General features: G+C 39.5%; 2 protein-coding genes across 1 annotated transcript in view; one reads left to right on the top strand and one right to left on the bottom strand.

Moving 5' to 3' along the window:
- EXOC1L (exocyst complex component 1 like) overlaps nt 1-15,007 on the bottom strand; it is a gene marked incomplete at its 5' end in the record, with an annotated part of 112,863 nt that overhangs the window by 19,341 nt on the left and 78,515 nt on the right.
- Nucleotides 1-15,007, top strand: part of LOC307223799 (cGMP-dependent protein kinase egl-4-like) — a gene marked incomplete at its 5' end in the record, with an annotated part of 42,167 nt that overhangs the window by 9,650 nt on the left and 17,510 nt on the right. Inside the window, 3 exons of the mRNA XM_079990101.1 lie at nt 2,073-2,161; nt 6,309-6,459; nt 6,756-6,839. Coding sequence (XP_079846227.1) covers nt 2,073-2,161; nt 6,309-6,459; nt 6,756-6,839 — 324 coding nt within the window. The remainder of the gene's footprint in view (nt 1-2,072; nt 2,162-6,308; nt 6,460-6,755; nt 6,840-15,007) is intronic.

Genomic DNA, 15,007 nt, shown 5'->3' with positions numbered 1-15,007 from the left:
TCTGAAACAGAGTGGACTGTAATCAGAGGCTCAAAAGGCCGCAATTCACTTCCAGTGCTTGCTGCAGCAAGTTGTTCAAAAGAAGCTCTCTTTGGTGCTGCAAGAACTGATCTGCCTCACTCTGTGGGCTCTATGAGAAGAACAAAATAAAACACCTCCCTCATGTCTGAATGAAGAGATGGAAGTGCAAGCCCAATGCTCTTTGTGGCTCATTCTTGAAATGCTAAAGTGTAGTTCATGTCTGAATTGTACCTGCTGCAAGGGAAAAAAATAAAATATAAAAAGGAGAATTCCTGAATGCCAAGATCCAAGTTTGGGGCAAGTGCTCTTTGATGAGAGAGAACCCTAGCAAAGATATAAAATTACAAAATAGACAGTAAACTAAAATGTGGAAATATAGGCTGTTAGACCTTAAAATATGACCTTCCAAAATTCCCTATTAGGGAAGTTAAAAATGGTTTATTTACAAACACTCCAAAGCTCAGATTCAGGTGCTTTTCCATACAGCATTCAGAAAAAGTTGCACAGGCAATAAAACTTGGCTTATTTACAGTGGTGGAAGTTTGTAAATGATTGTTCTAGTGAGGCATCTAATCATAAGCCTGCATTTTTATTAAAGCTTATATGTTTGATCAGGGCCTGTATCTTAAAAAGCTTAATGATTTTCAAATATTTTATGCCAGGCAGAAGACCAGTTGCCTAAAAACCTTGGCAAGATATTTTTACTCCTAGACAAGGGGCCCCCCTGATTTATAGCAGAAAACAATTCTCAAAGTCGTAAAAAGGGAATTACAGGCTGACAGCCAAGGTTACACTGACCCTACAAATTAAGGGTGGATAAATAGTAAAATGAGCCATATCTTCTTCCTAAGGTTAAGAAGGTCAAGAGCAGTGAAAAAGCAACTGGTCTGGCTGGCAGAAACAGAACATTTTTGGGAAGTCTTTTCTAAAGCTGTTTCTTTCTTAAACTAAGATCCTTTTAAGATTTCTTTTCCTTTTAAAAGGTTATTTATGTATTAAATATATTAGCTTAAATATAATTATGCAAAGGATTTAAGAAATGCTAGATTCTTATTTCATATAGTTGTAAGAGTTGTAACTATCCTGAAATTAAGTCAGCCACCAGCCCCCCTTGTCAGACAGGAGACGCCATCGAGCACTCCTGATATATGGTTGTCAGGCCTTTTGTTTAGAAACCTTCAAATGAAGGAGATCTCTCAATGTTGATGTGAACTCAAAATCCTTGACATATGTTTAAGATAAAAATTCAAGATTAATCATCTGTTTTGGAAGGCAATAGGGCAAGGAGGGCAAGAGGTGAGCTGGTAATTAAGATTCCTTGTTGAGACACATGTAAGATATATTACTACTTATTTGTCATTTATAGATAGAAGAATATATAGCTTTTTGATTTCCATAAAAGGGCGAGAGGAAATGGGTGTATCTTTTGTGATTGGTTCTAGCAAACAGCCAATAGGAATTTCAACCAGGCTGATTGGACAGAGGCAGCCACAGGAGGAGCAAGGGGGCTGGATTAAGGAAATATAAGTGCTGGCCAGAATGGCAAGAGGCCAGGCCAGAGCTTGGTAACCATATACCACTGTGCCTCATATTTATTTGTCTGACAAATAAATTACTATTTTAATTTCTCTATTGCTGCGTTGAATATTTCATTCCAGCTAAGTGTTAACCACAAGCAGGGTGCTACACTAGGAATTCAAGAGTGGCTTGTAAGAACTATGTTGTCTCAGCTTGGAGCAACCAACTCAGTCCTCTTTATACGTTACGTTTCTCTTGTAGACTGGGGAAGAATAATAGGCCTGATTACCTAGTTCCTCCCAAGCTGGGTGGGAGTGAGCCAGCTAAGCCTGGCAAGACAGCTTACTCTATAGTGTTAACCCCTTCATGTAGTAAGTAGACTTAAGTATGCTGGTTATATGAGGCTGGTTATCCCATAAATTGAGCCACGATCTTCATGACAGAAAGCTTCTAGTGTTGCATGTGTAGCACACAGTTAATCCAGCGGCGTCCACAAACCCAGCTTTTAAGTATAAAATATGCTCTTCTTCCAGATACAAGCGTGTTTGAAGACAAACAGAGCCTTTCAGTGCTTGCCTAGTGAAACACAACTCCAACTGTGCCAAGCTTTCATCTACCAAGAGTAAGTAAGAAGCCTGGGCGCTACTTGTGTATTGAGGATGGGATCCATTCCATACGCTTCCTTCAGAAAGCTGGGTCAGAAGGTGAACATTTTTCAACAAGGCTGAAATCCTTCTGATTAAATATTTATCATACTTCAGAAATGCCCTGCCCTGTTAAAATAAAATATTGACAAGTGGAAGCTACATAATTCTTCTCTGGTATTCTATGATTTCAACAAGGAGCCTTCTAATGGAGAGCTTCTGGACCTTTGGTGACTAAGACAAAATAAAGCAAAACCCAATTTAGTTAATAGGAACTGCTGCTCTCACAGAATAATTTACAAAGCTGCATTAAAATTGCACGCTTTACAGCCCTTACTGTGTAAAATGTGAATCATGCTTTTTAATTCTCGCCACACTTAATTGAACAAGGGAAATAATAATCCTCATTTTATACACAGAAAAATGTTGGGGTGAAGACAGATGTTTTTTGGTTTTTTTGCATATAAATTTTTATTAATTAACATCAAAAAACAAAACAAAACAGAATATATTAATTTCACATCGTTTTTCACAACTTATTTCTTTTTTTGGACTTCCCTCAGCTGTTCCATAAATCATCCATAGTTATAATTTTAATTACGCATTTCTCAGATTTATATTGACATTATTTATCTCTTTTTTCCTATTCCCTTTAGACAATACTTCTTACTTTTTCACAGTGCTTCTTTAAATCCCTTTAGCGTCATCTGTCCCTCACTTATATGTTCCAGATATTCCACAAATTTCCTCGATGAACTTTTGGTCTCTTAAATATCTAATCTTCCCTGTCAGTTTATCTAGCTCTGCGTAGTCTAACAGTTTCATTCTCCAATCTTCCACAGTCGGTATTTCTTGTTGTTTCCATTTCTGGGCCAGTAACACACTTGCTGCTGTTACTGCATATTGAAAAAATTTACAGTCTTTTCTTTTTATCTCATTTCCTACTATTCCTAACAGAAAGACTTCTGGTTTCTTTATGAATGTATATTTTAAAATCTTCTTCAGTTCATTGTATATCTTTTCCCAGAAGTCTTTCACTTTCTTACATTCCCACCACATGTGATAAAAAGTACCTTCTTTATCTTTACATTTCCAACACTTATTGCATGTCTTATACATTTTTGCTAGTTTTGCCGGTGTCATATACCATCTATAGAACATTTTCATCACATTCTCTTTTAACGTCATACAAGCAGTAAATTTTAAACCTTCCTTCCATAATTTTTCCCAGTCCTCAAATTGTATATTATAACCCACATCTCTGGCCCAACGAATCATTACCGATTTAACTTCTTCATCCTTTAAATTCCATTCTAACAACAGTTTATACATTTTGGATAGATTTTTACCATCATTATCTATGATTTCACTCTGAAATTTAGAATCCTTGTCCGCAAAACCTCGTTCTTTACCATCTTTCCTAAACATCTCATTTGTTTGGAAGTAATGCAGCCAATCATATACATGTTCTTTAACCTGCTCATAAGGTTTTATCTTCCATTTTTCTCCTTCTTTAAATAGCAATTGACCATATGTTATCCACTTACTTCTCATATTGGTTTTCTTTATTCCTCTTCTTTTTTTCATTCATCCCGTTAATGTTCCAATTCCAGATTTTTAACGCCATGATGTCTTAATTTTAAATAAAATTTAATTATTTTTCTATAATTTGGCTGTCTCTTCTTCTTCCTCCTCTTCTTCTTCATCATCCGTTTCCTTTCCATTCTCAGATGAAGACAGATGTTACTTAAGGATAAAAGCCATGGCAGGCTCTGCACCTGTGCTGTGAGCCTAGTTTTGTAATTTGCATGATAGACACATATCCATTGCACAAATCACTGATCAGTCTTGTCACTCGTATTCAGATAGTCTGCCTTCTCTAAAAAAAGAAAAGCCCATTCCATATATGTTTATCTGTTCATCACTCATTTATTTTTTAAAGAAACATGCATTATTTGAAAAGTCTTGCAAACCTGCAAACACTACCAAATAAGTTCTCTCCAAAGGTGTATCTTTTTAATTCAATCTGCACCGCACTGCGTAACTGTACACACTGAAAAATAATTGTTTACAAAGCAGTAAAACGCCCTCTGCCATTCTTGCAGCTGTGCCTTTGTAAACAAGACTCAGCAATTGGAAGTGACTTGTATATATTCACATATCCAGGAAATTTCAGGGGTGCTATTTTAAGCCATTTCCTAAATTGCATAAATGGGTTACTAATTATTTCCAGGATTCAGTCAGGAACAAGGAAGGTCAGTCAGAAAGAGAGGATGGGACTTGTTAAAATTTCTGAATTCTCCATTTCCATTACCTACCAAGCATATGGGAAGAGAGTCTGGGAACATTTTATCAGGTTCTAGAGTGATTCAGGCCGAACTGAAAGTCCATTACAGTGATGGAAAAAACTAGGACTGAATTATGCTTGAGGATTTTTATGTACAGTTAATAGCAACTCTGAGCTAATGTCAGTGTACTGGAAAAAACAAAGATCACCAGTGTCAAAGAAATGATTCTTCAACGTCAACTTCATTGGACTGGTCATGTTGTTTGGATGCCTGATTATCGTTTTCCAAAGCAACCACTGTATTCCCAACTTAAGAATGGAAAGCTAAAAGGTTGGTGGATAACAAAAGAGGTTTAAAGACTCTCTCAAAGCAAATCTTTAAAAATGCAGTATAAGCACAGATAATTGGGAAACATTGCGAGCGCTCCAGTTGGAGAATAACCAAGGGCATCATGAACTTTGAAGAGGCACAAACTCGGGACGCAAGGGAGAAACATGTTAAGAGGAAGGCACGTTTGGCAAATCCTCACCATGAACAACTCCTGCCTGGAAACCAATGTCCCCACTGTGGAAGGATGTGTGGATCCATAATTGGCCTCTACAGTCACTTACAGACACACTGTTAAGACCATGTTCATGGAAGACAATTTTACTTGGATATGAGTGATTGCCAAAGAAAAAATAGTAACTCTAAATTCTGAACAGTGAGTTGCTGATGCAGAACTGTGTTAAAAAAGAAGGAAAAAAGAAGGAAAAGAAAGGCCAGGTGGTCACATGATCTGTGGCAATGATGCTGGAGCCTGGATATGTAATAAGCATTATGTATTCTGATACGTAGGGTGATGGTTTCAAAAATACGTATATTTTAAAGCATTCTGAAAACTAAAATGTTTTTAAAAGCTATTCCTTTTATTGTAATTTGCTGCATCTTTATGGACATCTCAGCTCCACTGAGAATGACACATAGATATACATCTGAAAAACAAAGGCCACAGGTAGGACAGTGAAGTCATTTTATTTCCTTTAAGTTTGTGTGCATACGTATATGGGTGCTTTGGGGACCCACACCTGTGAAATAAGCCCTATACAGTGGTACCTCGGCTTAAGAACTTAATTCGTTCTGGAGGTCCGTTCTTAACCTGAAACTGTTCTTAACCTGAAGCACCACTTTAGCTAATGGGGCCTCCTGCTGCTGCCGCACCGCCGGAGCAAGATTTCTGTTCTTATCCTGAAGCAAAGTTCTTAACCTGAAGCACTATTTCTGGGTTAGCGGAGTCTGTAACCTGAAGCGTATGTAACCTGAAGTATATGTAACCTGAGGTACCACTGTACTACCACCAGTAGTGATGTAGATGCTGGTGTTGTGGGAGCAGCCTATGGAAAGTGTCAGTGAGGTTTATGCAGGCTTCCAGGTGTCTGTAAGTGGGCCTATAAGTGGTCTGATTCACACACACACACACACACACACACACACACACACACACACACACAGTCTCCTGCCTGAAAATGTCCCACAGCAATATACTTCTTCATTTGGCTGATATAAAAATGCCTACCAGGAGAAGTCTTATTATTAAAATCAATGATATACCAACAGTAAGTGGTCATTGGATTGCTTTATTGGTGAGAAGGCTAATATTTTTTATTCTTTTACTTGCACTCTAAGTTGGTTCTGTGTATAGGAAGATCCACTCATAGGATAATAAATATTTTTTAAAATGATATCCACGCCTTAATGAAGGTTTTCATTTTGGTCACCAAACTACTAATAGCTGCACACGCATCCCTTTATTTTACCTGCAGTAATTTCTGTTGATGTTGTTATATTTTCAAAACAGGTATGAAGCTGGGACAATCATTATCCGTCAAGGACACGTAGCAACGGAATGCTATTTAGTGTTGTCTGGCAAACTGAAAATCGTTATAGATGATGCAACGATTTTAACCCCTGATACATTATATGAAATTGAAGAGGGAAATTTTATAGGGGTAACTATTGCCGTCCATGTATTGTCAAACAATTTGTGGGAAATGCTGATTTGCAGTGTAGAGATATGAAAGAGAAGCTCTTCAGTGATATTTTCTTTTTCTGATAATTCTAATTATATGTTTTAAATAACAAGTAACCTCTCGTGTTTTCTGGATGTTCTCAATTGGGTGTCGGAGGTATGGTTTGTAGCTACTTCTATATTCTAATATACTGTAATTCTGGTAGTAAACTCTTGCACATACTTCTGTGCAATCCTATATGAAGATAAACTTGAAACTCTTTTTATTCCCCAAAGGAAACCTGCCTGTTGACTAATACAAGATGCCCTACTTCAGTTATATGTAAATCTGATTCAGAACTTGCTGTGATTGACAAGGAGGTATGTACACAAATCACCCCCCTAAAATGGCACATGCATTTATTTTGACTTACAGTGAAACAAACTGAATTTTCCTGTAAAAGACTTTAAATAAACTTCATAATATGTTCATACTGTGGTACCTCAGGTTACATACACTTCAGGTTACAGAAGCTTCAGGTTATAGACTGTGCTAACCCAGAAATGGTACCTCAGGTTAAGAACTTTGCTTCAGGATGAGAACAGAAATCGTGCAGCACAGCAGCAGCAGGAGGCCCCATTAGCTAAAGTGGTCCCTAAGGTTAAGAACAGTTTCAGGTTAAGAACGGACCTCCAGAACGAATTAAGTTCTTAACCTGAGGTACTACTGTATTAAAGTTGCCAGGGATGAGTCTAATGCCAGACAAACTAGCAAGATGTGACATCACAAAACTAGATAAAGAACAATATATAAACAGTTGTCCCTGCAAGGATTGAGCCAGTCAGGAAGATGCAGGCAGAAGGAACAAACTGGGATTCTAATACTTCTTTTGGCCTGTCTATCACTGCAAGTGATTTGCTTGAAAAATGGTTCTAGACAGGTGAATGCAGAGCTCCAATTCTTGTTTGGCAGGCACAGCCCCAATCAGGATATGAGAAGTGAAATATACTCAGAGTCGAGAGTGGATTTCATGCTCTTTATTCAGCTCATAGTGGTGAGGAGGAATGAAAGTTTCCCCAAAGGATCTGCTTTATATACATTATTTACACAATGGGCTGCACGTGATTGGCTAATTCTGGAATTCTCCTGTAGGCCAATCAGGTTGTGGATTCACTTCCATCTGGAGCTGGATTGGGTGGCTCCTGCAGACCAATCATACTGCTGCATTGTTCTAGGACCAATCAGACTGCTGCATTCTGAATCCTATTGTTCTAGGACCAATCAGACTGCTGCATTTTGGATCCTATTCAACTCAGTACATAACAAGAAGTTCCCTCTCATTTTGCGTTAAAAGAAGTGGCTTAATGGTTGCCCCAAGTGTCACCCCTTCAACGCCCTATCAGCATACAGATAGTCACCTTCTGTTGTTGCTGTTCTAGAGCAGTCCTTACTAGGTGTAAATCCATTGTTAAATTGTTCCAGTTATGAATATTTGTTTCCATCATATGCCATAGCAAGGTTTCAAATAGCAATGGACAGGGCAGCCTTGCGTTCTCATGACAGCGGATATAAATAGAATAATCAGATATAAATATGGTGGTGAACAAAAGAAAAATACGTAATTGGCACCGTAGCATCTATCATTAGCAGAAAATGCAGGTCAGCTAACATCACATAGATTCAAATGATAATCGTGCACATGAGGATAATCACACTTCAGTCTTGCCTTAGCACCGGCTATCAAAATGCCACCTTATTTTCAGTTGCAAACAAGTTCTCTTTTGCAGAGTTGACCTGTGCTGATGGTTCTTCAACAGCTGGTGAAGAAATGTATTTTAAACTGATTGAGTTACAGGCCAAGAAAACAATTTTAACCTTTGTGGCATATACAAGAGCCTCAGATTAAATGGGAACCAAATCAAATTAAACGGGACTTCCTTCAAAGTAAAGATGCGTAGGATGACACTATAGAAATTCTCTTCAGCATGTTGTCACCCATCATCTACTTATGATACTGTACTGTAGAAAACCATATGATCTAATCTGCATTGGCAGGTGAATTACATTTTGTCATTTGAAGAACTCTAATGTCGAAGTTCTTGCTTGTTTTTACAAGAGCAGGTTTTTTTACTGCTGGGTCGTGGGCACATTATGCACTCAGTTCCATGAGCGAAATAGGTGAGAAATCTCTCTTGGCGATAGGAATAGCTTACTCAAGCCAGGTATTTAAGTCATGAATCTGTGATTTGTGGGTATTGATATCATATGTAGAAGCATCTGCCATTCTCTACCCCACCCCTCCCCATTGTACTCTTCATTTTTCTGGTGAAGGAGGAATGAGTATTGTATTAGGACGTAACAGGGTAGCACGCCTTTAATAGCTGCCATATAAAGTTATGAATATTATGTTCAGGTTGCAATCCTGTGCACACTGTCCATAGGGCAAGCTTCACTGAACACTTTGGGACTGACTTGTGAATGGACATTCATAAGATTTTAAAGCAGTAACAGGGATAGGAAAAGGGACAGAATTATCAGGTTAGATTTTTTTTTTAACGGACACAGGGAATGCTGCAGGATTTTTTCCACTCATGAAAGAATGTACAGTATAACTCAATGTTGCTTAACCATATCTATGCCAGCTACTGAATGCCTGTGTAATGGGGTTTGGGGTTGCTTGTGCGTAAGGGGCAAACTGCTCCAAGCTGAGTAGTTTGGTTAAAACTTTCCCCTGACTGGACAGTCAGTACTCCATGACTGTCTCAATCACTGGCAGTATCCGTCAGTGGGCGTTTCCTGAATTTCTTCCAACATAAGAGTTCCTTGACACCAAGTCGCTGCCTAGCTTCTCTGCGCGGAAGCTTTCTGCGCAGAGTGGGCGTCCCAAGAGGAGGTCCTGTGCTCTCCCCGCTGGCTTCACTGGAAGAGTCCTGGAGCCTTCCCTCCGAAGCTCCCTCAGCCTCCCCTTTCTCCCTGGCGTCATGTCTATTTCCTTCCCCAGCGGACGCTCCCCCTCTCTCCTTGCTGGTTCCCTCTCCAGCGTCATTGGGGAGCCTTACCACCACCCTTGACTCCGATGGCAGTTCCCTGACAGCCTGTTTCCTTTAGAAAAAGTAGAGAAACAGGGTTAAAAATAACTGTAAATATTGCTAAGATTGTATCTGTATAATGTGTTTTATGGAAAGGCCTCTCCTCTTCACAGAGGGGAGGTGTTGTGAGTAGGAACCAGTCCCACGCCAGCAGGGGGGCATGGTCAGCCTCCTGTGTCACTGTCCTGGCTGCCGCGCCCTCGCCCATTGGGCCAGCCAATAGGGCTGGCTCGTGGGCGGGGTTGAGCCACATTCAAGCGGATGCGGCAGCCTTGTGTCTTCACTCTGCTTCCCGGTACCTTCAGATCACCCGCCTGCCCTCCCTTAGGTCATAATTCTTGCTTTTTGACCTTGCTATGGACCGTGGTTGGTTGCCTTGGTTGACCAGGGGACCTGGTAGGAATTTTTATCCATTTGGCAAATTGGCACCAGCCTCTTGGTGTTTCGTCTCCCTCGTAGCAAATCGTCACAACTTTTCAGGTATTGGTGGTTAGGCATTGGAGTGTCTGTTGAGTGTTGGAGGGCAGGTCGTGGTCATCACCCTTGTTGGGTATTCCATTAAAGGAATCTGGAGGTTGTGGGTCCTGTCCGATGCCACAAGCTTCCAGTTGTATTTGCATCAACAAGCTCCTCCCACTGGGTGTTAACCTTCAAATGACTCCCTGCTGTGTGGGGTGGGGTCATATGTTGATTGTTAATCCAGTGCCTAAGCCAATACCTCTCACATGCTGCAATCAATGAAGTTGTGGCCTTATTTAACCCAATAAACTAAAATAAACGTGTCTTGTGCCTTATTTATCCCAAGCGGGTGGAAGGTCCTCGACTCACAACACATTGCTGCGTTAGTAATTACGCACATTTATTGCATTATCTTTGATTACTCCTATGTACACAAGGTAACATCAAATTTTCCAAATAAGGAGATCATTGCCAGCCTTTCCCCCTCCTTTTCACTTAAGTATCAGCAATGTGCTATATACCCACAAATTCCAGTTGCTTGAAGTGAAAAACAGAAATGAGATTTACCTTTTCCAAATATTTTAAGAATGAGAACTTCCTTGACTTTCCTGGCTTATGAAGTTCTGGGAAGAAAAACAATGAATTAACAATGAATACTGCAATCTTGTGCCTTACCTTCAGGTAAGGCCCAATAAACATAATGAATACAATATAATGAATATATCCAAATAAATAAGGATTGAGCTGCACCTCACTTTGAAATTGCTGGTAATCTGGAAAGGATATACTAATCGTTAGTATTTTAACTTTGAAACTGTCATGCATCTGTAAAAAAAAAAGTCTATTAAGAGTCCTTTTTTGTTTTTAAAAATGAGAGAAGGGTAAAACGTATTTTATTAAATGAACTTCATGAGCGATATAGTTCATGATGGTAGCAATGCAAGTGTTAAAACAGAAATTCTCATTTTAGCAAAAAAGATGTAAGAGGTCTGATGCAAAGTCTGTAGCAGAGGAATGGCATAGAAGAATGCTACTGGAATTTTGTGTTCGTTGGTAGAATCCTCCAAGCATGTTACACATCCATCCTTAAATTTTAGTGGAACTTGTGTGGTATTCGCTTCTAATCACCACTTAGAAACAAATTGAGACGGTCCTACAGCAACAGTAGATGAAGGCTTGTGTGCACTATATGTTCTTTATTTATTGCATTATGAAATATATCTCCCTTGAATAATTAGATTTTAGCAGGTTATCTTCTTCCGAGAAAGGGAGAGTGTTTGCCAGTCACCTATAGGAACGTTTAGCTCCACTAACCTTTATGTATTATTAATATTTTAGACTCAGCAGTGCCTTCATTCCTCTTGTTTTATATTGCAAGAGACTGAAGCTTAAACTCTATAGGAATATGCCTACTTAGGGGAATTGAATAATGGAATAAAGAAATAAAAAGGTACTTTAAAAGCCTTCTAAACTCCTGGGGCTGGGGGGAAGGAGGAGGCCTCTATAAATGTTTTCACTTCACAACTGCAAGTAGTGCAAATGAACAGCACAGAAACAAAATTCATGGGCTTTCTAAAGGAAGTTGACTGTATTACCCAAGATGATTTACTATCCTGGCACTTAGGTGTAGATTAGAGCTACTCTGTTCATCAAAATTACAGCCTAAGCCTGACCTAGAGGGAACACTTTTAAAAACAGAAACATATTTATCATTTAGACAGAACAACCCTTTGGCATTTTACAACCCCCTCAATGTCTGAATTTCAGGAATTCATTTCTATTCCACACAAGAACAGCACCGGGCTCCTCCAGATGACCTATTAATTCAGTATTCATCTTAACTCGCTTCCACAAAGCTTACGCGACAGGGAGACTATCTCTGGTCTTTGTTTAGCATTTGTTCTGATTTGCTTTACAACAATGAGCAGTCATCTTGCATCCAACATAATTTGCTTGCAGGGTGTTCCCGTTAATCATTTGTTCATTCCAGCACTTTTCCCATCACTTTCCTAATTGGAAAAAGTCTGGGGGAATTTTTGTTTTGATTTTTGAAGTGGGTTTGTTGCACTAGGGTAACAAAGCACTTTAATTGTTTTAATTGCATCCACCTAAAGTTGCATTTCCTGTCAACTTAGCAGTTAGAAAGCACGTCAAAGTGCAAGTAGATAAATAGGTACCACTCCGGTGGGAAGGTAAACGGTGTTTCTGTGCGCTGAAGCTTTGTCATGCTGGCCACATGACCCGGAAGCTGTCTGCGGACAAACACTGGCTCCCTCGGCCAATAAAGCGAGATGAGCGCCGCAACCCCTGAGTCGGTCACGACTGGACCTAATGGTCAGGGGTCCCTTTACCTTAAAGTTGCATTAGGGCTTGCTGATCAGAAGGTCGGTGGTTCATATCCCCACGATGGGGTGAGTTCCTGTTGTTCGGTTCCAGCTCCTGCCCACCTAGCAGTTTGAAAGCACATCAGTGCAAGTAGATAAATAGGTACTGCTCCGGCGGGAAGGTAAATGGCATTTCCATGCGCTGCTCTGGTTCGCCAGAAGCGGCTTGGTCATGCTGGCCACATGACCCGGAAGCTGTCTGCAGACAAATGCTGGCTCCCTCGACCTATAGAGTGAGATGAGCGCTGCAACCCCAGAGTTGTCCACAACTGGACCTAACGGTCAGGGGTACCTTTACCTTTAAAGTTGCATTATGCACTTGAGCCTCTCCCACAAATTAGTGGGTTGTCTATTAACAATGTAATATTGCTTTGTATTATATTATTGCTGTAACATAAAGAACTGTAACATAAAGAACTATCTTTGAAAAGCAGAGATACTTTGTAAGTGTGGGGTAGGTCCAGTCTTCAAATCGCTATCTTAATGATAAAGCACCTTAACACTTGGCTTGAAAATATCATTCCTGTGTAGTGTTTTCTTTCTAAAAAGGCATGGGACAGAAGTCTGCTTGGAAACTGTATTTACGTGCCTGGAAACCCTGTTCCATAGTCACAGCTTTCTGAGAGCTGGCTTTGGCTTTTCTGTGGTACAAAATAATACTACTACTCTGTTTCACATGTTCAAAACCCTGGCTGAGACCTGGTTTTGAAACAGATTCTGGGGCTGAGCTCTGACCAGCCCTGCTTCGAAGTAAGTCTTGCGTAAGTACTTCATGTCATGCCATGCTGACTGTTAAGTTGAGGAAGAGCTATCTGATAATTAGACTGGATTGACATTAAGTTGATGTATGTTTTATAGAGGTCTATTAATCAGAGCTTGATGGATCCCGGAAGTTTATTCTTCAAAACATTTGGATGGAGAGTTGTTTAGAGACACTTAACTAAAATTGTTTACTAATGTTTTATGATTCATCTCATAAAATCCCTGTCCTGTGGACTTGGAAAGCCTGCTGTATTTAAAAGATAAATGGTAAAAGCTGGATTTATCATGTCTTCTCACTATGAATCGGATTAAATCATCCAGCATAGTGCTCCTTGAATTCATGTGGCTCTCAGCAGGTTACACTGGGCCACCTCCCAGTTTAATTACCTTGCAGGGTTATTCAGGAGATAAAATGAGCAGCTGGAAAGAACCAGGAAAGCCAGCTGAGCTCAAATGGAGGACGTACGGAATCACAGAAACATGATTAACAGAATAAATGAATTAGTTCTGCTTCTTTCTCGTTATTCTGAAACCCCAATCAGGTTGAATAACAATACTGGCCTTTTCCAGCTCTTTCTCTTACGCCACTAAAAAACCTCCCTCTCTTGAATTTTGATGTTTAGAAGATGTGACTGCAAAATGCTCATGGTGACCCTACCTCCTCCAAACTTTGCATACCCACAAAAAGACCTACAGTATATCATTGATTTGACACATTAGCCCTAATGGCAGCTGGATTCCAAATACCGTATTTTTCGCTCTATAAGACGCACCAGACCACAAGACGCACCTAGTTTTTGGAGGAGGAAAACAAGAAAAAAAATATTCTGAATCTCAGAAGCCAGAACAGCAAGAGGGATCGCTGCGCAGTGAAAAAATAAGGTAGCTTGATTCAGTGAAAGTGTGACAGGCAGTTCATTGTGTCGTAAAACTGATTTAGGGCTTTGCCACTGGAAACTATAGACTGGGTAAATCACAATTAAATGCAGTCCTTTTGTTTTGTTTTCTTCTTTTAAAAGTTGCTTGCACATGGAAAAACAGATGTTATAAAGACATGTAACTTAACTTCTCCGACATTAAGAGTTTTGTGTGTAAAATATGAGAGGAGCACTAAAACTAGAGATCTCACACTTGCAGGTCTGAAGTGGTACAGTCCAGGAATAGTCTTACATTGTTTTCTATAATGGGATTTAAACATGATTACTCATAGGGAAATGATGTGACAATATATTAGTTTACATACACAATGTCTTACATGACTTTTGATGCTTTATTCCTATAGCACTTTCCTTTGTGAAAATATCAGTTCATGTTCTGATTTGAGTTGTCAACACATTCAGCATAAACCACCAAGAATGGAAGCCGTGCGAGTTTAATATAATTAAATGAGAGTTATACAACACTTAAGTCGAATTTGTATTAAATTGTGTTCCGCATTCTAAAAATTACCTTGCAAGCTGATAAACATCTTCCTGTGGTTAACTACAAGTTACAAATTGTGAATCGGCAATATAATTTTATGATTGTTACTGAGGAAAGATACTTCCAAGAGATTAAAATGAGCTTTCAGGGAAAACAAAGAGTTGGATTTTCTTCCCTTCAGTCTCTAATCCCATTCTGGTTTGGATCCAACATGCACTTAAATGTACTGGAAACGAAAGCTGGTGGTTTCTCTCTTGCACGCGGGTACATTTAGGGTCCATTAGCACATATTGTTCATATATTCCTGTAATGATTTCCATGCAGAAGTGCTGTGTGCGAATGGTAGCGGTGAAGAAACACTATGCTAGTAAGCCTAAGGCTGAAATCCTGCACCTACTTTCCAGGGAGCACACCTCATTGAACTCAAACGGA

The sequence above is a fragment of the Podarcis cretensis genome (assembly GCF_951804945.1).
Source record: "Podarcis cretensis genome assembly, chromosome: 9".
NCBI classification, from domain to species: domain Eukaryota; kingdom Metazoa; phylum Chordata; class Lepidosauria; order Squamata; family Lacertidae; genus Podarcis; species Podarcis cretensis.
This window is presented reverse-complemented; position numbering and strand designations above follow the sequence as displayed.